The sequence below is a fragment of the Protopterus annectens genome, chromosome 6.part1, assembly GCF_019279795.1.
Source record: "Protopterus annectens isolate FY-2018-M chromosome 6.part1, PAN1.0, whole genome shotgun sequence".
Taxonomy (NCBI): domain Eukaryota; kingdom Metazoa; phylum Chordata; order Ceratodontiformes; family Protopteridae; genus Protopterus; species Protopterus annectens.
This window is the reverse complement of record NC_056738.1, coordinates 455,225,050-455,248,718: the sequence shown is the minus strand read 5'-3', so window position 1 is coordinate 455,248,718 and position 23,669 is coordinate 455,225,050. Positions and strand designations below refer to the sequence as shown.

Genomic DNA, 23,669 nt, shown 5'->3' with positions numbered 1-23,669 from the left:
CACCTTACGAACCAGAGGCTCAACATCAGTTCCTGAAAAGTTCATCTACATCTTTTAGAGCACTGGGTAGGGGATAGCTAGAATGGAAGGTGAGGAGGAATGAAAGAAGACAACACAGCTACCAAGTTATAGTAAGTAATAATCTACAACTTGGATGTTGTCTCTCATTTCCCTTCACTGTTGGGTTAGATTCCCCAGATATACAACTCCTGGGTGGTACCAAGGAAGGATATGCTTGAGAAATGCCAAACCAAAGGAAGCTCTGCTCCTGGAAACAATGTCTAATTTGTAATGTGTGACAAAGGCAAGAGCTTTTGACCAAGTGGCTGCAGCACAATTATCTAGAGATGCTCAGGAAGATAAGGCAGGTGAAGTGGACAAAGATCTTGCTGAGTTGCCCTTAGGAGGATGAGATAAGTGTAATTCATTCTTGCCATAAATCAAGGTAATATAGTCTGTTATCCATTCAGCAAGCGTTAACCTTTGAAACCACCTGACCTAGGCAGCTAAGACAGAAGGGCACAAATAATTGGTCTGATTTTTGAAATGGCTTTGTCTTATTAAGATAAAATGGTAGTTGCCTATGGGCATCAAGAAGAGGTAACAAATGTTCTCCTTCATTAGAAAAACTTGGGAAGAAAATTGGTAGTTGTATGGTCTGGTTGAGGTTGGATTCTGTAGCTACCTTGGGCATAAAAAAGGATTAGTATGATGGAACACCTAAGTTTGTGGAAAGGAGGATTTGAAGACAGTGCCTGGATCTTAGAAATTCTCTTTGCTGAAGTGATGGTGATGAGAAAGAAAGTCTTCCATGAAAGAAACTTTTTTTAAGTGACAACCACTGGCTGGTTCAAAAGGATTTTGAGTTAAGCCTTGTAAGACCACAGTGAGATCCCATGATATGGAAAGATCTTTAACTGGAGGCCTGAGGAGGAAGATATCTTTCAAGAAGGCCTTGCAGAGTTTGGAGGTTGTAGGGGAACTGAAAATATTACCAGAATAGAAGTTAGAGATGGCTGCAAATTGAAGTTTGGTAGTACAAAAATTGGCTTCTTCCTAAAAATGAGATGCAAGGAAGAGAAGGATGGCTGAAATTGGAGCTAAAAAAGGTCAATATTCTCTTTAGAGGCCCAGAAGACAAATCTATTGTATTTACTCTCACAGACTTTCTTGGTAGCCAGTTTTTGGGATGCTAGAATAATGTCTCGGATTGGGAAAGCAAGCCTGGACCTTCGAACAATCACTGGAAGTAGAGAAACCAAGCAGTCAGTTTGAGGGAAATCAGATTGTGGTGAAAACCATCTACTAGGTGAAAAAGGAGGTCCTGTTTGGGTTCAAGTATCCATGGAGGATATTTCAGGTGAGACTAGAGGAAGGGGAACCAAATCTGACAAGGCCAATAGGGGGTAATGAAGATTTCCAAGGACTTCAGACATTTTTCTTTCTGATGAAACTTTGGGATCAAGGGTAGAGGGGAATAAGTGTCGAGGAGACCGGGGGGCCAATAGTGAACAAGTGAATCTCTCAGGAACTCCGCCCAAGGGGGATCAGAGTGATGTAGCTGTTGCACTTGTTCTAGGGGGGTGCAAACAGGTCACAGCAGGGTTGAACCCAGTGGCTGAAGATCAAGTCTGTTACTGACTGGTTGAGGGACCACTTGTATGAGGTCAAAATGGACCTGCTGTGCTTGTCTGCCAGGATGCTGGATTTCTCCGGTATGTAACATGCAAGCAGAAAATGGTCCGAAGACATCTTTCATTTCCAGACCCTCATGGGCTCTCTGCACAATGGGTAACAGCAGGTTCCTCTTTGTTTGCTGATCTACCATACCACTGACATGTTGCCTGTGTGAATTGCAACAGTTCCTAGAGGAAGAACATTCTGAAAGGTTTGCAACATAAGGAGGACTGCTCTCATCTCCAGAACATTGATATGCAACCTGATCTCTACATGGGAGAACGTGCCTTAGACCGTGATAGTACGTGTCCTTTCAGTCCGCTGAGCACATCCTTTTTGTTTGGTTGGGACCTCTTGGATGACTCCCTTTTGCAGTAGATTTAGAATTTCTGCTACTGCATACTCCCTCTGACTGGGTGGAACATTGAGGAGTCTCTTTGACCTCTCTGGTGGAGGAAGGAGAAGGGGGATACAATAACCTTTGGATATAATCTTTAGCAACCATTTGTTTTGTGTTATATCGGTCCAGGCAGTAGGGTGCAGAGAAAATTACCCCCAACTGCCTTACAGAGATGAGCAGTCAAGGCAGTGATCCAGGCACACTGATAGGGCATATCAGAGAAGGGCTCCCTGAAAGCCTGATTCTGCAGCCCCCTTCTGCCACTGGGGCAGCATCTCCCATTTAACCTCCTCGTCTGCCTCCAGACGTAGGATCCCAGTGCTGATCCTGGGAAGAACCCCAAGATTTCTGGAACCAGGTTTTCTTTCCATTCCAATGGTTTCTAGAAAAAGTGCGCTGATGAGTTGCAACCCTGGACCAGATGGCAGATAAGGTCTTCCCTTCCTGTTCACTATGGGTTAGGGCCTCCCTGATCGATGGTCGAAAAAGGGAGGATGCATCAAGTGGGGCAATGGCGATGGATGCCTTAAAGAGTTCTGTGAAATCAAAGCCTCATCCAGGCATGTCTTTGAATAGCAATGCCTGATCCAGCTGTCCATGAGGCACCCTCCGTTGAGTGGGAGGTAAGCCTCACAGGGGAAAGTACAGTTTTGTACCTACCATAAATGTAGATGTCCGATAGGTATGCAACTGCAGTCCTGACATATGGGTTGTCCTGCCTCAGGCAGCCCTTCGGTTGGCTGGATTTCAAAGTCTGGGTCCGGCATCGGCTGATGTCGCCCCTTCCCTGACGTCAGAGTGCCTGGGGTATAAAAGCGTCAGCCGGCGCCATTTTCTTCAGTGTTTCTTGCGCCAGATGCCAGGAGCCCTCTAAGGAAGGCTAAATTTTGAAAATAGAGAAAAAATTCCAGACAGGTACAACAACATAAAAACAAATACACCATAAAAGATCACCCCAGGTAGCTAACATGAGGGGTAGAAACCCAACAGAATACCACAGAGGGGTAGGTGGGAGGGAAAACCTGACTGCAGTTGCATACCTATCGGACATCTACATTTATGGTAGGTACAAAACTGTACTATGTTCTTCAAGGATGCAACTGCAGTCCTGACATATGGGTTGAATACCATAGCCAACCTGGGGGTGGTAGGCACTAAGACAAAGATGGTGTAGGTAAAATGCCCTGCAGGATTGCAGAAGCAAACCCTGCTCTGGATCTGGAATATAGAGGCAGGTTGTAGTGTTTGGAAAATGTATGCATGGAGCTCCATGTAGCAGCTTCTAAAATGTCCTTTGTTGCCACTCCTCTTAAAAAGGCTGTGGAGGTGGCTGTAGCTCTGGTGGAATGTGGCCTGATGACAGCTGGCACAGTTTTTCCATGAAAAGAGTAGCAGAATCGAATGCAATTTCCAATCCATTTAGAAATTGTCTGTTTGGAAATTGCTTTTCCCTGCACTCCAGCAGCGTAAGCTACAAAAAGTTGGTCAGATTTTCTGAAAGACTTTGTTCTGTCCAAGTAGTAGCGCAACTGTCTGTGTATGTCCAAAGTGTGCAGTAGTCTCTCTCCTTTATTTTGAGGTTTGGGAAAGAAGGTAGGCAGGTGAATAGCTTGGTTCAGGGACACCCCTGGATACCACCTTTGGCATGAATGACGGGTTGGTTCTCAAAGAAACTCTGTCCTGGTGAAAAATGAGAAATGGTTGTATTGCCATAAGGGCCTGTAGCTCAGAGACTCTTCTTGCTGAGTATGTTTTTCTAGTGGAAGGTCTGCACGCCTCCAGGATGATATCTTTTACCCTTTTGGAAAGTGCATCCCGAGGAATAGTCATGGAATCTTCCTAGCTGTCAGCTTCAATGTTTTCAAGCTGGGGTGTAGTGTCCTGTAATTGTGCTGTGTCAGAAGAAGTGGCCATTGAGGAAGGAGACATGGTTTGGTGTGAGTCAAGCTCCGTAGCAGTGGGTACCAGTGTTGTCTTGGCCAGTCTGGAGCTATCAGTATGACTTTTGGTTGCTCTGTCTTGATCTTTATTAACACCTTGGTCATCAAAGTAAGAGGTGGGAAGGCATATAGTGTTAGAGAGTTCCAACTGAAGGAGAGAGCATCCACCTTCCATGCTTGAGGATGGTATGTCCTTGTGCAAAATTTTTTCGGATGGTGATTGAGGTGGGAGGCAAAAAGATCTATGTCCGGCCTTCCCCATGCTTGTGTTATTTGTAGGAAAATGTCTGGATGCAACATCCATTCATGTGGATCCATGATGTTTCTGCTTAGGCTGTCCGCCAGAACATTGTCCTTCCCTGGTACAAACTGGGATTGTAGCTCTATTTTCAATTGTAGGGAAATATCCCAGAGATTCATTGCCAGTCTGCAAAGAGGGTAGGAATGGGTACCTCCTTGCTTGTTTATGTACCACATAACTGTGGTATTGTCTGTCTTTATTAGTAGATGGCCCTGATGCATGAACTTTTCGAAGGCCTTGATTGCATGTATCACTGCCAGCATTTCTTTATGGTTGATGTGCAGGTGCTTTTCTTTGTGTGTCCATTGACCTTGAATGCATCTGCCCTCCATTTGCGCCCCCCATCCATGGTCTGAGGCGTCTGTTGTTATGGTTTGACTTGTATGAGGCTTGCTGAAAGGCAGACCTTTGTTTATCTGGCTTGCTTGAGCCCACCACAGAAATTCCTTTTGAAGGTATGGAATGAGTGGGATCAATGTTTCCAGGCTGTGGCTGTGTTGAGACCATAGACTTTTTAGATACCATTGTAGTTTCCTCATATGTAGCCTTGCGTGTGGAATCAGAAGAATACAAGATGCCATGAAGCCCAGGGCCTGCAGGATTTTCCTTGCAGTCATCTGGGTGTGTGCTGCCAATTTTCTGAAGTATTCTGGTAGTTGTTTTTGTTTTTCTTTTGTCAAAAACGCCATCTGGGTGTTTGTGTCCAGTCTGGAACCCAGGAAAGGTATTTGTTGGGATGGTACGAGACTTGATTTCTGAATATTGACTGTGTATCCCAAAGCCTGTAGTAGGTGAATGACATAGTCCAAGTTTTTTAACAAGGCTTGTTGGCTGTCCGCTTGTATAAGGCAGTCGTCCAAGTTAAGGGTATATTTGTATCCCCTGAAGTCTGCAATGTGCAATTACTGATGCCAGGCATTTCGGGAACACTCTGGGTGCAGTAGATAAGCCAAAGGGCAATGTTGAGAATTGATAATGCTCTGAGCCTGCAAGAAATCTGAGGTATCTTCTGCAACTTTGTCTGATTGGGACATGCAGGTATGCCTCCTTGAGGTCCAGAGTTACCAGCCAAGACCCCTTGCCCAGCATGGGAAGGAGTTGCTGTAAAGTCAGCATTTTGAATTTTGGCACAATAAGGTAAGTATTCAGAGCGGACAAGTCCAGAATGGGTCTCCATTGGTTTTCTTTTCTTGGAACAAGGAACAGTCTTGAATAAAATCCTTGGCCTTGTTCTGCAGAAGGAACTTTTTCTATTGCTCTTATTTGAAGTAGGTTTGTTATTTGTTTGAGTGCCTCTGCCCTTTGATTTGGTGGCAGGTTTGGCCTGCCATGGCTTGTTGGTAGTGTATGAAAATGGAATCTGTATCCTTTGTCTATTATGTCCAGTATCCATTTGTCCTTTGTAATATTGTGACAATTTTGTGAGAATAAAGATAATTTTCCGCCCAAAGGTGCTTCTAATTGAGCCCTGGATGGCAGAGTCAAAGAGAAGTCATTGAGATTGAGCCTGTGGAGCAGTGGAAGGTCCTGGCCCACCTCTCTGATTCGGAGGCTGCCATTGATGTCCTCTGTAGGAGCCTCAAGTTTGCCCTCTACCTCTGCCACGTCTGTTTTTGCCTCTCTGAAATTTGTCTGTGTCTGGAAAGGACCAATTCTTAGAAGGCCAATTCCTGCGGAATCTTGGAGGTTGTACCTGGAGGAAATCTTTGACTGTTTGCACTGATTTTGCCTTTTTCTCTATTTGTTTTAAAACCTCTTGTGCAGTAGCACCAAATAGCTTATGTTTCTCTAGTGGTGCGTCCAAAAGCTTTATTTTCACATGGTCTGGCAATGTTTGTTCCTTTAACCAAGCATGTCTGCGTATGACCGCACCTGTCATTGCTGCTCTACATGAAGCTTCCAATGCATCATATCCACACTGAAGGAAGTGGTTGCTAACCTGCTGAGTATTATGAACCAATTCCTGTAACCCCTTTCTATCTAATGGTTCAGGGGAAGCCAATTTCTTTTGCAAGTCATCCAACATGTATTCCTGATACTGAATCATATGAAATTGACAATTTAATGCTCGTGACAGAAAGGGTGGAAGATGTATATACTTTCTTGCCCCACCTTTCTAAAGTCCTAGAATCTCTTTCAGAAGGAAGTGGATTCTTAGCAGTAGTGGAGGAAACCCCTTTAGGCCCCTGAGAAATAGTTTCAGGGTCAGCAGTATGGCCCTTGTACAGAAATTGATGTGTGTCTGGGACCCTGTAGTACCTGTTTGGGTCGACAGGAGCAGGGGGGAGGGAGTCAGGGGAAACACTAGATTCTAAGTACACATCATCTAAAACATTTAAAACTGGAGGAATAGCTAAGGGTCTATGCTGAGGTAGCTTTAAAAATTCCCTTAACCTTTTCCTAGAATCTGAGTATTCTTGGCCTTGCCATTTAAAGTGTTCCCTCATGGAATGAACTGTTTCTCCAAAGGAAAATTCCTCAGGAGGAGAAGCAGAGGGAATGAATTCCTCCGCATCAGAATCCTTGTAGGCCGGGAAGGCCTCTTCCCGGTAGTCTGAATGTGCAGAATCACCTGAGGCCTCATCGGAGGACTGGGGATCTACCTTCTCAACCCTAGGCCTCTTGACACAAGGCGGCTGAGAGCCTCTTTCTGGATGTGGCTGAGAACCCCTAATTAAAGAAATAAGGTCCTCAGCTAAGCTTAAAATTTGAGAACCAGAAGTGGATCCCAGAGAAACAGATCTAGGAGAGAGAGACTTAGCCTGTTTGGTAACCTTAGCACGTGTGTAGGCCTTAATGGACATAGACACTGGAGGTCTGGCAGCCCCGCGTGCTGGAGTAGTCTTATCCACTGAAATGGTGTCAGGAATATCCTGGGCTACAGTCTCAGAGGGGAGAACAGAAACCGGCACCGAGCTGGCCTCCGGTATCGAAGTAACCGGTGGAGCGGTGTCATCGGTCTGTAGCGGTTGTGAAACCGGCTCAGAAGAGACCGAGACACTTGCGGTAGGCCTAAGCGTGGTGTCGGCCGAGACCGCGGACCGCGTGTGTCGGTCCTTATCCTTCCGTTTTTTAGGTAAATGTGCTGTCGGAAGCTCCGACGGCATGATATAACAGAAATCTTCCCCAAAATAATCCTGTGCAAACTCTGACCGACGTCTAAGAGTGCGTCTATTGAAAGAAGCACAGGCTGTACAGGCCGAGACATTGTGTTCTGGGCCTAGGCAGGGTAAGCAGTAAGAGTGGAAATCCTTATGAGGCATTTGTTTCCCACAAGTTAAACAATTATTAACTTTTACAGTTTTATCTGACATCGGCTGAGGCAAGAAAAGGTCCCCAACGGGGTACTTAGCTTTTTTGAAGACTTCAGTAGCTGAAAACACAGGAGCTGGTCGACCGGCACTTGCGAACTGCTGCTGCTTTGGGCGCCGCGCGGCAAGAAAGACTGAAGAAGATGGCGTCTGCTGACGCTTTTATACCCCAGGCGCTCTGACGTCGGGGAAGGGGCAACATCAGCCGACGCCGGACCCAGACTTTGGAATCCGGCCGACCGAAGGGCTGCCTGAGGCAGGACAACCCATATGTCAGGACTGCAGTTGCATCCTTGAAGGACATCTGGACAAGGACGAAAGAGTCGTCAGTCAGGATGGAGACCTTCTTGAAGTCGTCCACTGACATGATCTCTGCCAGGGAGTCAGAGTTCCTTCACCAGTTTCCTCTGTAACGGAGTTAAATGTGCCAGGTAGTTTAACATGCTCAGCAAAAAAAGTGGCCGAGGCGTAAACACACTTACCAAACCTATCCATCACTCTGGACTCCCTGTTCAGTAGATGGACAGTGAGCTCTGTTCAGTTAGCACCTTTTTGGTAGCTGCTGCCACAACCATGGCATCAACTGGAATACCCTTAGTCCAATATGGTCTGTCCTTAGAGGGAGATAAAAACTTGTCATGATGTTTAGGAATAGGTATGATGGAGTCTGTCTCCTTCCAGACCTGGCAGGACATCAAATGCATGAGCCTGTCAGCCGAGGAACACCCAGGATGTAGATGGGCCCATCCCAAAAGCCTCCAAAAACGCGGACTCTTTCAATGAAGAAGGTTGAGCTGACCGACCACCTCTCTGCCTCAGGATCTCTAAAATGTCTCAAAAGGAAATGACCTCCAGTGGTGATAAGGGGGATTCTTCCCCTTCAAAATCTGTGTCCTCGGTGATGGACTCCACAGGAGAGTCAATGTGCCTCCTTTTGCATATTCTCTTACAAGGAATCTCCTCTGTGGGACATTTAGTGGAGGTCTTGGAAGAAGAGGGGGCTCCCTCTAGGGGAACAGTTTGGAGGCTAGCCTGGATGGGATGACTCTGGGCAGGCATGACAGGTTCAAAAGTCTGATCCAAAGGGAGTTGGGCAGGTAGGGTCATAACTCAAAGAGACTGGATCCCTATGGCAAGAAAAGGCCCTTTCTATAACTTGGAATGCTGAGGGACCTGCTGAATCCCTCCCCAGTTCCACAGGAGCAGAGGCTACTGAAGAAGAAAGGCAGAGATCCACAAACCCTGGGTACCAGGTAGAATCGGACCCGAGTTGTCCTACGCCGAATCGTCACAAGGAAGAGATGGCTCTGACATAGTAGCTTTAGGAGAACTGGAGATTAGACAAGTACTGGTCAGATCTGAAGAATGGTTCAGATCCACCAGAGCAGATGTGGGTCTGAGAACCAAGTCTGTCAGATCTGAAGGTCTCTGAATTTTGGAAGGTGGCTCCGAAGACTCCCGAGGACTTGTGAGGGTGCTTCTTGGAGTCAGAAAACCCTGCCACACTCTTGGAGGGGGTTTGAGCCCCTGGAGAGGAGCTTGAAGCAGGCAAAAGACCCTTGGAAATTAGCTTATTTTTGCGGTCAGCGACAGACGTAGGATTGAAGCTCTTCAAGATACAGCAAGCAGACCACAGATTTTCAGGACCAAGACAATAAACACAAAGTAAGTGCATCTGAATGCAGGAATTTTCGGATGCATTCAAAGCACAAAACTGGCAGGTTTATCTGACATGTTACAGCACAAAAAAGAACAACCAAAACACTACACATGGCAACCACAGCAAAGACACTGTATCACAATATAGATGTCCTATTCAAAAATAGTTAAAACTATATATCTACATATGATTCCATATATATATATATACATATATATATATATATATATATATATACATATATAAAGGTCTATATTAGAACACCGAACATTCAAAATTTAGAGTATTCTGATATCGACCTATTTTCAGTGAACGCTGAAAATATCGGAGAGAGAAAAACAAATTTTTTCCTAGGAAAAGAATTTGGTTGCCCGTTTCTGTTGCTTCAGTATTTTCAGCACTGTGGTGGAAAGTTACGGGTCGGGTTCAGGTAAGTGTGCGATTGTGTGGATGTGAGGTTTAGGGCAGGTTAGGTGGGTTAGGGTTAGGGCACGGGTCAGGTGACTGTGCAATAGTGAATAGGGTTAGGGTTTGGGTTAAGGTAAGTGGATAGTTAGCGGTGTATGTATAGTTTAGTGTAGGGTTAGGTGTAAGAGTTTAGGTGTATGCCTGTGGATTACTGTTTGTTTAGGTGTATGCGTGTGGATTGCTGTTTGTTTGGTGTGCTTGAGTTGTGTGTATTTATTTTGAAACAGCAAATTTTTTCCCTAGGAAAAAATTTGCTGTTCTGAATGTTCGATGTTTTAAATTTTCAATTCATAGGGTTCGATATTAGAACACTCGAAATTTTTAATGTTCGGTGTTCTTATTTATACATATATATATATATATATATATATATATATATATATATATATATTTTTTTTTTTTTTTCAACAACCATCACCAGTAAAGGGAAAGCTTAAAAACCAACAGCTAGAAAAGCAGTAGGGAAAATGTGGGCAAAGCCCAACTGTCCAGCAAGCAAAGAGAAAGGAAGGGATTCTAACCTTACACTAAGAAAGGGGAAGGAAAAGGAAACAAAAAGCATTTATCTGAAAACTGGAGTAAATATAGCAATCCTACTGCAAAAAACATGACAAAAAGCTCGAGACTCAAGAAACCACGTCTGACACTGCTTTCAGCAAATGAGAGTTGATGGAGTTACACAGAGGACAGTGCATTATGGAAAGTGGGAGGAGCTTGAGACCTGGATCCTAGTCTGTAAAAATGCAGCCGAGTCAGATCCGTAACCCAAATGTGAGGAGCAATGAAACAGACATCAGATCTATACATACTTTTTTGGGAGAGGAGTTAACAACTGGTAAGCTAAAAATGCAATACATATAAAATTAAAGCAACTGGCAACTTAGCTTGACAGCAGCGTCATAGAATACATCTGATCCTGATTAATGGCAAATGAGATCTGGGGAGGTTCAGGCATGCGAAGCATTATGGGTGATAAGGTGGAACTTCGGAGCTAAACATTCTGATGTGCTGGCTTTGGATCAGATAACTCACAGGTTCAGGTGGATGGAAAAGACAACACTGGATACTAGAAATTGACTGTTTATGTCATGCAACACTAAGGAGGCTAGGGTAAAAGGGAAGGTGATGGAGTCACATTGTGTAGTATAAAAATAAGCAAATGGTTACTGGTTTATAAAGACACTACTGTATCTTAAGTTCAAAAGGCAAAGATTTATATATAGTTACTAGACATGCAGTCTAGGAGGCCACTAAGGTGGCTAGCCCAATTTCCCAGTTGTCTCAGAGCACTGTTGGGTTAAGTAAGCAGGCAAATGGTGGCTGTAGGAACCAAACCCTGCACTAAAGGAAGCAGCTTGTCAACAGCTCATAGCCTTAATCCTCTTCACTAATACCAGTCTAAAGGAGGTGGAAGGAATAAAACCCTGTACCTCCTGAATACAGAAATCATCTTAACAGCTTAGGGCCCTAATCGTCTACACTAACTGCTTGGGTTCTCCCAATCTTTACTCTTGATCGTGCTGCATTACTGAAAGCTTGATACAAAAAGAATGAATGGTTATCATCCACTACTCTATGAGGAAGGAATTTCCATTAAGACTACTGATTTTTTCGTACCCAGTATTTTATCTCCTTAACACTTTTCAATTTTCTGATACAATGTCAAAGAGTGTAAAAACTTGATTTTTCATGTGCTTTGCATAGTACCTTTAAGCAAGCAAAAGGAATTTCACAACTTGACTGTTGTTATACCTTTTGAAGTCCTTAAATAACTTAACTCAATGGAAGGATGTTTTACTTTTCATTGCCATGTATACTACAGCAGATGATTACATAAAAATTATCTTGTATATCACAGATTACTTGTTACATGATGTTGGACAAATGAACCCACTAGATTGCTGAAAAGAAGCTTCTTTTACAAATCCATGCAATTCTTTGGAATCCAAACCAGTTACATAAGAGGACAGCAATACTAAAAAGATCGAGTACAATGAATTACGAACTATTTAAAAGCCTTTACAACTTACCTTTGTTCCCAGGTAAAATATCTGGCCACCATAACTACCAATTGACTGATAGCAAGCTTTTTCTCCGACCAGTGCCTAGAATGGAGACACACTTAATTTACTAATTTTGTACATCAGTAAGCAAACTTATACTTGAAAATGATTCAGTTTTCACATATTACAGTTTTCAGAAATAATATAGTATACCTAGTTAAAAAAAAAACAGAAAATGTGCATTAATTTAATGAAAAAACGCTCTACTGCATGTATCTGTTCGTGTGTGTGTGTGTGGGTGTGTGTGTGTGTGTGTGTGTATAGACACACACATACATACACATCTTTGAAAGTTACATACTTATCTACTTACCATAACGTTACACCTGGATGAGTAGTCTATTCTCAACCAGAGGGACTTTATAGTTGTAGGCCTTTGGTCAGCTTGATATGTGAAGCTTTCCCAGGGTACCTATTAAACCACTTTTATTCATATTGCCCTGATAAACAGCTCCCTTTTCACATCTCTTATACTAAGGCTTATCCCAAATACATAATCCTAAAATTCCTCTGGGCAATCTCTGCTCTGAAGTACAGGGAAGGAAGTAGGGCATGTTGATAAGGATGGTCCTGACATTCCAGATCCAAAACTGCAATAAGTGCACATTTTGTATGCTACATGAGTAGAAAGTTACCATAGCAATAGGTGTCCTACTAACAAAACTGTTGCAGTATTTCTTACAATAGGGATACCCTGCCAAGGAAAGCCATATATCTGGCAAGCATAACAAAGTCTGCGTCCTTCCACACTTTCTACATATAACGTATGACCTATCCCCAAAGATGAGAGGTGCATAAGGAAAATACATACACTAAAAACCCAGAACGTATTTGCCCCAACAGAGCAAAAGAAACAGAAGTAGAGGTAACTATAGTCATGTATACTTGCCCAACAATAAAAGGAGAATAGAAAGGATGCCCCTCAGTCAGAATGGACCTGGCAAAACGTGCTCTGGCCCTAGAAAATACATCCAACTTACAATGTTTGGCAGAAGTGTGAAGAGAAGATTGATTAACTGCTTATAGAATTGACCTGGTATCTAAATCCTGTGAAAAAAGCCACAGAAGAGGTTACTACACTAGTAGAATGGGCTATAACAAGAATAATGAAAAGAAATGTTCTTAAACATCCAATAAAAAATAGACTGATTGGAGACTGGCAAACCACACTTATGAAAAGAAACAAAAGGTTGCACAAATTTTCTACTGTCCTTAGTCTTATCAAGATGAAATCTGAACTGTATGCAAACTCAAAGAATAATCATTACAGCCTTATTTTGAGGTGAGAGAAAAAGGGGCATAAGACTGGTACTGGTTCAAAGTCATTAACTTAGGCATAAAGGAAGGATGGGTACAAAGAGAAAACCTGACATTATGAAAAACCTAGAATGGAGGAAATGCCATAACAGCATACAGTTTAGAGACCCTCTTGGCAGACGTCAGTGCCCCCAACACAGCAGCTTTCCACGTATAAAGTTAAGAAAGAACTGACTGCAGGTTCAAAAGGTGGTCAAGTTAACTTTTCAAGAAACCCAAGTTAGCTCCCAAGGAGGAAGAATAGCCTTTCCTGGATGCTAATGTGAAGGATACCTTTCAAAAATTGCTTGACCTCAAATCTGGAAGAAAGAGGTAGATCTACAGGCAAACAAGTAGAAATGGCTGACAAATATATGTTAATGGAACAGGAAGCAAGACCAGAACTTAGCAACTCACACACACAAGAAAGAACAACAGAAATATCCAAAAACAAAATGGATCCTGTTCCATTTCTTGCATCAGAAAATCTTTTCCATTTAGAAACAAAATTTTCCAGCAGTTGGTTATCTACCTTCCTGTAAAACTTTGAAGTCTGTGTTCAGAAAAATGGTGCCAAAGGCCCTCACCTCCTTGATACTGATGTGTCTGGTTAACCCCTTGAACTCTGATATTGACTGAACAAGCCCCAAAGGCAGGTCTGAGGTATTTGCATACATTTCCTGAGTGAGGGAGGTATTAGAAAAGGACCTAGGGAAATCTAATTGATCCACCACTGAAATTCCTTCCTTGGGCAAGGCGGGAGAGACATATGGAAATCTAATGGATCGGAATATTGAAGCCAAACTGCCTTAAGGTACCATTGCAACTTCTTCATTTGGAGTCTGGTATGCAGAATCACAGGAGTACTGGATGCCATGAATCTTGCGGCTCTTAAATTCTCTCTTGCAGAGGTCATGTGCAACTGGAAAAAGCAATAAAAGAGATCTGTGAGAGACAGAACATTAAAGATGCAGGAAAGAAGACCATCAGAGTGAATTCTGCAGCCCAGGAAAATCTGATATTGAGAGGGTGTCAGAAAATACTTTTTTAGGTTTACAGTGAACCCAAGACTGTGACAAAAGTGCACAGGGAACTCTGTGTCTTTTAAAAGCAGCGGTAGAGAAGAAACTTGAATCAAAAATCAAATAACTAAGACTTCAAGAGCCCCTGGAGAATGATCCTAGCAAAGCATGCCCTGGGCCTGGAAAAGGAATCCAGTTTGTAGTGCTTTACTGATGTACAAAGTATAAGTTGCTGCCTCAAACATAGTTTTACAGTTTTCTTCCTATCAAAATGTCAGCACAGAAACCCACTAAGGGCTTGTCAGCTTTCCTTAAAGATAGTGTTTTGTCTAGGTAGCATCTGCTGCATGCAAGTAAAGAATCCTTTCCTCCTTGTTCTTTGGTTATGGAAAAGAAGAATGGAAGATAAATAATCTGTCTTAAAGTAAACTCTGAGATGACTTTAGGCATAAAGGTTGGACATTTTCTCAAAATGAAGTAGAGTTTACACACCATAAGTACTTATAACTCATATATTGCTCTGACATCTGCAAGGAGATTAAGTAGAACAGACTTCCATGTTAAAAAATCTCAAATAAGCCTGATGAGCTGGTTCAAATGGGGACAAATCAAGCTTTTCAAGCACAAAATTTAGATTCCAGAGAGGTACCAACCCTTTCCTAAGGTGGACAAGTATGTAAAACCACTTTCAAAAACTAACTAGAGAATTGTTGGAAAGGAAAGGAGAAAAGCAAAAATGGCTGACAAATGCACCTTTACAGAAGAGTACAACAGGCCAATGGATGATAACTCACACAAAGACTATTTATATAGCATATATCACGGACAGAAGTAGGTTCATCAGCATCATCTTTTGGCTGTTCCCGTTAGGCGTCGCCACAGCAGATCATCTGTTTCCATTTCTTCCTGTCCTCTGCATCTTGCTCTGTCACACCAACCACCTGCATGTCCTCTCTCACCACATCCATAAACCTTATCTTAGGCCTTCCTCTTTTCCTGTCACCTGGTAGCTTCATCCTTAGCATCTTTTTCCCCAATATACTCAGAATCCCTCCTCAACACATGTCCAATCCAATGTAATCTTGCATCTCTGGCTTTGTCTCCAAACCTTCCAACCTGGGCTGACCCTCTAATATACTTATTCCTAATCCTGTCCACCCTCGTAACAACCAGTGCAAATCTTAACTCTGCCACATCCAGCTCTAACTCCTGCCTTTTTGTCAATGCCACAGACTCCAACCCATATAACATAGCTGGTCTCACTGCCCTCTTGTACACCTTCCCTTTCACTCTTACTGGTACTTGTCTGTCACAAGTCACTCCTGACACTCTTCTCCACCCACTCCATCCTGCCTGTACTCTCTTCCACTCTCACCATTACTCTGAACTATTGATCCCAAGTATTTAAACTCATTCACCTTCCCCACCTCTACTCCTTGCATCCTCACCATTCCTCTATCCTCCCTCTCATTCACACACATATATTCTGTCTTAGTCCTGCTGACCTTCATTCCTCTTCTCTCTAGAGCATATCTCCATCTCTCCAGAGTATCCTCCACCTGTTCCCTACTCTCACTACAGATCACAATGGCATCTGCAAACATCATAGTCCATGGGGACTCCTGTCTGATCTCATCTGTCAACCTGTCCATCACCATTGCAAATAAGAAGGGGCTCAGAGCTGATCCTTGATGTAATCCCACCTCCACCTTAAACGCATCTGTCACTCCCACCGCAGACCTCACCGCTGTCACACTACCCTCATACATATCCTGTACCACTCTTACATACTTCTCTGACAATACTGACTTCCTCATACAATACCACAACTCCTCTCTAGGCACCCTGTCATATGCTTTCTCTAAGTCTACAAAAACACAATGCAACTCCTTCTGACCTTCGCTGTACTTCTCCGTCAACACTCTCAGTGCAAACACTGCATCTGTAGTGCTCTTTCCCGGCATGAAACCATACTGCTGATCACTAATCATTGCGTCCCTTCTTAACCTAGATTCCACTACTCTTTCCCATAACTTCATGCTGTGACTGATCAATTTAATCCCTATGTAGTTACTACAGCTCTACACATCACCTTATTCTTAAAAATCAGTACCAAAACACTTTTTCTCCATTCCTCAGGCATCCTCTCACTTTCCAAAATTTCATTCAACAATCTGGTTAAAAACTCCACTGCCATTTCACCTAAACATCTCCATGCTTCAACAGGTATGTCATCTGGACCAACAGCCTTTCCATTCTTCATCTTCTTCATAGCTATCCTTACTTCCTCCTTGCTAATCCATTGCACTTCATGATTCACTATCCCCACATCATCCAACCTTCTCTCCCACTCATTCTCTTCATTCACCAACCCCTCAAAGTACTCTCTTCATCTGCTCAACACACTACTCGCTTGTAAGTATGTTTCCCTCATTATCCTTTATCACCTTTACCTGCTGCACATCTTTCATAGCTCGGTCCCTCTGTCTAGCCAATTGGTACAGATCCTTTTCTCCCTCCTTAGTGTCCAACCTTTCACACAACAATTCATATGCCTTATCCTTAGCCTTTGCCACCTCTCTCTTTGCCATGCACCTCATCTCCTTATACTCCTGTCTACTTTCTTCATCTCTCTGACAATCCCACTTTTTTGCCAACCTCTTTCTCTGTATACTCTCCTGTACTTCCTCATTCCACCAACATGTCTCCTTGTCATTCTTCCTCTGTCCAGATGTCATACCAAGCACCTTACTAGCCATCTCCCTTACTAGCTCTGCTGTAGTTACCCAGCTATTTGGTAACTCTTCCCTGCCACCCAGTGCCTGTATTAACTCTTCACTGAACTCCACCTCACAATTACCCTTTTTCAATTTCCACCATTTGATCCTTGGTGCTGCCCTCACACTCCTCCTCCTATTCTTGATTACCAACGTCATCTTACAAACCACTATCCTATGCTGCCTAACTACACTTTCCCTGTTCACCACTTTAAAGTCTCCAATCTCCTTCAAACTGGCCCTCCAACATAAGATATAATCCACCTGTGTGCATCTTCTTCCATTCTTGTATGTCACCCTATGCTCCTCCCTCTTGTTAAAATACGTATTCACCACAGCCATGTCCATCCTTTTCGCAAAATCCACTACCATCTGACCTTCTGCATTCCTTTAACACCAAACCTACCCATCATTTCCTCATCCCTTCTGTTTCCTTCACCAACATGCCCATTGAAATCTGCTCCAATCACCACTCTCTCACCCTTGGGTACAGTCATTACGACTTCATCCAACTCGCTCCAAAAGTTTTCTTTCTCGTCCATCGCACACCCAACGTGTGGAGCAATTGCACTAACAACACTTATCATTACACCATCAATTTCCAGCTTCATAAACATCACTCTATCAGACACTCTTTTCACCTCCAAAACACTCTTAGCATACTGTTCCTTCAGGATAACTCCTACACCACTTCTCCTCCCATCCACACCACGATAAAACAATTTGAACCCACCTCCGATACACCTAGCCTTACTCCCCTTCCATCTGGTCTCTTGCACACACAATATACCAACCTTCCTTCTGTCCATCATATCGGCTAGCTCTCTCCCTATGCCAGTCATAATGTCAACATTCAAAGTTCTGACCCTCTCTTTCTGCTTTCGGCTATGCCTTCCACCTCCTCTCCTCCTTCGGCCAACAGTAGCCCAATTTCTGCCAGCACCCTGTTGGCTAACAGTACTGGCGGCAATCGTTGTTAACCCGGGCCTCGACAGATCCGGTATGTAAATAGAAGTAGGTTAAAAATTAAAAAAAGATAGCTGGGTGCACAAGACCCAGGATAAAAAACTGCCCAATCCTGGTAGGCACACTGTTGCCAGGACTGGAAAAGAGGACAGTGTAGAATCCTCAAAATATGGAAACATTCCAACAATGGAGCGAGGCCAGACCCAGGGGGAGGATGGTCCCCCCTGTTGTAGAAGGAAGTAGCAGTCCACAAAAATCACAAAATCTGATAGGCCAAAGAAGCGCCATAAAGACTATAAAGTGGACTATTGAAGATAAGAAATTATGTACTGTTACTATTATGCAAAAAGCCCAGAATTTCCAGTCCCAAGATATACAAACGATTAAGAGAGAAATTAGAGGAAAGAAAAATACTTCCATGAGAAAAACTGTCAGAAATTTCAAATAAAAATTTGTACTCATTAATACAACAGATTTCTGAAAAACAGTATACAAATCAAGAAACACTGATCTGTCTGGAAAAAGAAGCATCTGAAGAAATGCGAAAATATAAACAAAACCTAAAGATTTTTGAAAAGTATAAAAAAAGAAATATGGACATGGGAAAGAAAGAGAGATGCGATGTGGTGCAATATTTATGCAAAGGAGAAAGCCAAATTAATCAACATAAAAAAGCAGCCCCAAAGATATTTGAAGAGAAATATAGGCAAAGGCATCCAGACATGGAAAATTTCACAATAAAGAAAATAACATCACAAAGACGGACTTTAAAAAAGAAGCTTAGTAAAGGAGAAGTTGAAAAAATAGTCTGTGAAGTTATGGAGTGCCTGCAAAGTGAAGGATTTGGTGCAGAAAGTCTAACACAGGTTATATCACAGCAAGATGGAGCGAGCCCACAAGTAAGGAGAAGAAGGAAGATAAGAGACATCTGAAGAAGAAATATGGACATATGAAAGAAAAAGAGATTTAATATGGTGCAATATTTATGCAAAGGAGAAAGCAAAACTAACCAATACAAAAAGAGCAGCACCAAAGATATTCAAAGAGAAATGCAGGCAAAGGAATCCGGATATGCAACACTTTACAATACAAAAATTAAGAAGACAAAGAGGAAAAGCAGAAAAGGAGATTAGCAATGGAGAAATTAAATAAATAGAAATTGATGTTATGGAGTATCTGCAAAGTGAAGGATTCAGTGGAGACAATCAAATTCAGAAAGCACCACAGCACGAAACCAGTATAAATATTCACTTGAAGCTGGACAGCAAGGGATGGAACAGGAAACTCTGACGAACTCAATGTTGAGGAGCGATAGGCCAGTAAGTTCCCATATGACACAGCAACCGATGGCACAGAATTAAACTGAATGTGCCCACAGGAAGATGCTATAGAACTTTCTAAAGAATGCCCGCAGGAAATGGAAAATAAAAAACGTGCCCTCAATTTAGAAGAAAACGAACTAAGAGAAGAGTTGCTTTATTTAATGGAGATAGATATATTAAGATTAATGAAAGAAATAAACTTCAGGTCAATAAAACTCATAAGGTCAAAAGTTTGATAAAACAAATGAACATAGTAATTAGCACTGTCCATAGACATCCATGTGATATAACAGAGGTAAACAAGATATATTACTGTGCAGCTAAATTAATAGCTGATAAAGTTCTACTGCAAGAACACAGCGTAGTGAGGGAAAGGCAGGGGAAAATTTGAATACCATCATGGAAGTATCGACTAGAGAAAACTATAAAGCAATTATGACAATAAGTGTCACTGTCAGAAGAATATAGAAGAGGGAGCAGTTCAACAAAAATATTAAGAAAGACAGACGTAAGCAATGCACAGTATTAGAACAGACTAGGATCCATCATGCACTATCGCAAATAACAAGCTAAAAATCTCAGCAGAGATGGAAAAACATAGAAGATACACAGATAAATATAAAGGAAAAGAACAAAATAAACAATTTATCGATGACCCAAACAAGTTTTATAGAGAGCTGGGAATCAAGGCAAAAGGAATTGAAAGACCATCACAAGAAGAAGAAATCAGATACATTTTGGAGAAGTATTTATGAAGATCCTGTGGAACATAAAGATGCTAAATGGAAGGAAAAAGTAAAAGAAAGAATAAGAAGTTTAAAGGTACAGGATATGAAATGGGATGAAGTAACAACCAGAGAAATTGAAACAAAGTTAAGAAAAACCTCCAACTGGAAAACCTCAGGCCCTGATGCAGTACCCAACTTCTGGTTAAAAGTATTAACATCTTTGCACGAAGACTATCTATGAGTAAGAACTATTTATATGCGCAATCTGAACATACACCACCCTAGTTAACAGGAAAAACAACATTACTACTTAACAGTGAACCTGCAAGCTACCCTAAAAACTATAGGCCAATAACTTGTCTTCTAGTGACGTATAAACTATACACTGGAACAGGTGCCAACAAAGCTTACAGACATGGCAATAGAACAAAAGGGCAATAAAAGAAAGTCATATGGAACAAAGGATCATTTATTGTTAAACTCATAGTGGAGAACTGTAAAAAGGGGAAGAATGTAAGTATGGCATGGATTGATTATAAAAAAGCATTTGATAGCATCCCACATTCATGGATAAAAGAGTGCTTAAAAATGTATAAGATGCACCATACACTGATCGACTACATTACAGTGACCATGAAACAGTGAAAGACCACTTTGCAATTAAGCCATGATAAAGAACAAATTATTATTCCAGGGATAAAAATTGAAAGGGTGATATTCTGGGGTGACTCTATCACCAGTGTTATTCTGTCTTGCCTTAACCCATTAAGCTGTCTACTTAACAGCTTAGGCCATGGCTATAATTTGGCTCCCAGAAAGTATAAAGACTTCTACCTTTTCTTTGTCGATCACTTACAACTGTACAGCCCATCAGATGAGGAACAGAAAGCACATCTGCAAGTTGTCGAAACTTTTTCAGAGGATATAAGAACGTCATTTGATCTTCATAAATGTGCAAAACCAAACCTTAAAGCTGCAGCACCAAGAAAACATCAGCTTGTGGTAAGAATGTGATATAAAAGAACTTGATCAAGAGGGAGTGTATAATATTTGGGAATCGATGAAGGATCAACAATAAAACATGTACAAATGTGAATAAAACTTAGTAAGGAATACTTTAGAAGACTTAAATTAATCCTGAAAACAGCGTTGACATCTAGGAACAAAATCGAAGCTATAAACCAATTTGCTCTTCCTGTCCTAACTTACAGTTTTGGAGTGAATAACAGGCCCCAAAACATACTGGATAGATTGTATAGGAAAACAAAAAGGATGCTTCATGCTCCCTAAATGATTTATTTATTTATTTATTTATTGCATTTGTTTACCGGGATAAGTCCACTGGGCCTAAAAGAGCCCATTTTCAGTGGAGGCCCAGGGAGAAAAGCTCCAACGAGATACAGAAAAAATATAAATATTAATTAGTACAGAAGCAGAAACAGTGTTACAGACAGTAAATATAGTAACATATACAGAATATATACATAAAAGCAGGAATCTAGTTTGTTTGATTACAGCAATATATAAAGAAAATATACATTAAAGCAGAATTCAATGAATTCAATCAGATTGGTATAAACAGAGATCAGTATTATTGTACCAGAATCAACAAGTGAAGATAAAAATAAATATGGAGAAAATATCATCAGTCACTAGTAGCAAAAGACATAGGAGTTTAGTAATCATATAAGGAGAGTGAAGAGGTTATGTTATAGAGCAGGAACATAGCCAGGAAGAGTTGAGATGATTTTTCAGCATTTGTTTGAAGGTGGTGGTGTTGCCTGTGTTTCTTATAGAAGGCGGAAGTGAGTTCCATAGTTTGGCGACGGTGAAGGCATAGAGGAGTTGACCAGCAGGTAAGGTGGGCTTATCTACTTTTAGAAGTAGATGATTTTCAGATCTTAGATGCCTGCTGGAATGGTATTTGGCAAGTAAAGTTGAGAGAGCAGGACAGCCTGTGGGTCTGTAGATTATTTTGTGCACAGTAGTTAGTTGGGTGAATGAGAGATGGTGGGGGAGTTCCAGCCACCCTAATTGTTTCAGTGACTTACAATGGCGGGATGAGAATGTGGCCTTGGTGGCAAAATTTGCTATTCTGTTGTAACACATAGCAAGTTTGGATTTTGTAGAATTTCGGATATTAGTGAGGAGAGGGCCACCATAAAGGAGAGAGGGTAATAAAACGTAGTTGCAAGGGTTTGTCTAGTAGAGAGGCTAAGAAAGTGTTGGTGCCTGTAGAGCATACCAAGCTTTTGGTGTGTTTTTTTTATGTTATTGTTTATGTGTAGGTCAAAGTTAAGGTTTTCATTTAAAATAATGCCTAGTAATTTAGTGTGTGGGACAACTTCTATAGTGGTATTGTCTTGAGCTTGTATAGTGAAGAGTTTTTTTATCAAATGGAGTGGTTCTCCTAGGAGTAAAAATTACTAGTTTAGTTTTTTTGGATTTAGGGCGAGATGATTGTTAAGTATTCAAGATTCAGTAGATGTGAGGGCATTCTGGGTAATTTGCTGGAGTTCAGAGCTGGAATTTGCAGTGCATATTATTGTAGAGTCATCAGCATACTGATTACTGAGCAGCATTGTGGGAGAGGTGTGAAAGTTGTTAATAAAAGATGCTAAATAGGAGAGGACCAAGTATGGCTTGAGGTACCCCCCTGGATGTACTGAGAGGAGGGGAAGAGAAGATCCAGCCAAGCATTTGGTGGATTGCTGCCTAGATAGAGATAGTACCATTAAAATTCATTGTTGGGAGGGGTAGACAGTTTGGAAGTAGAGATAGTAGAGATAGCAAGTATGAAAAGCTAGCATCAAAAGCTTTGGAGAGGCCGAGGGAAGTAGACCAGATTCAGGTGCCCGGTTCCGGTTATCAAGGTCTGATATTGCTGAAGGGGTGGTGGGGTCCTTGTCTGAAATAGGCAACCAGTCTGAGATAAAATTTAATTTTGATGCAGGTGGAATTTTTGTTGGGCATGGTGAGGAGTTCCTGTATTTTAGATTTTATCCAGGAAAGGAAGGGTCGAGAATCCAACAGTTTGTGGTGTCTGTGTTGTGTGTGTTGTGTGAACCTGTGGTAAGATATGCGGACATTTTTCCATATAATTGATCTGTTAATTCTTTGCTTGATTTTTAGGGATAGCTATGGGATGCTGCTGATAAGCTATGAGTCGGGTTGACTGCTGGAGAAGTGAAGTAGGACTGTCAGGGCAGAAGTAGAGGATTTTTTATTGTGCAAAAAATTTTTATTATGGGGGTGGGTATAGGTTCGGGTTTAAAGGTAGGTTAAGGTTAGGGTTGGTTTCTGGCTGGATTTTTGGTGGTGCTGTAGCTGTAGGGTGGTGTGGTTAGGACTGTTGGTGGAAAGGTGAAGTGAGTGTGTAGGTAGCAGGATTCAGTGGGAGTTTAGCAGTGGGTCAGGGATGGTGGGAGTTTTTTGAGGTCAGGGATTGTAATAGTTTGCTGATTGTAGACCAAATTTTGGAATTATTTTATGTTGGCTTTTTTGGTTTTTATTTTGGTCTGTTTTTTATCCAGTGGTTATTAGACGTTTGCCTGGATTACAGTGTTGCTTTACATGTAGTAGAGTTGAGGATCTTTGTTTTTTTAGTTTAGTTGAGTTGATGATTGATTCCCTTGGACACATATAACTTGGACATAACTCCTAGAGAGCCAGCATGCATGGTCATTGGTTATTCATTTGTATTTGGATGTTTGCCTGTTAGGATGCCTAGAAATGTTT

The 23,669-nt window shown here is 41.9% G+C and overlaps 1 protein-coding gene across 1 annotated transcript in view; it reads right to left on the bottom strand.

Annotated features, from left to right (window-relative positions):
• VPS8 (VPS8 subunit of CORVET complex) overlaps window positions 1-23,669 on the bottom strand; it is a 2,195,799-nt gene that overhangs the window by 1,541,800 nt on the left and 630,330 nt on the right. Inside the window, exon 10 of the mRNA XM_044075401.1 lies at window positions 11,788-11,862. Within this exon, the coding sequence (XP_043931336.1) occupies window positions 11,788-11,862 (75 nt within the window). The remainder of the gene's footprint in view (window positions 1-11,787; window positions 11,863-23,669) is intronic.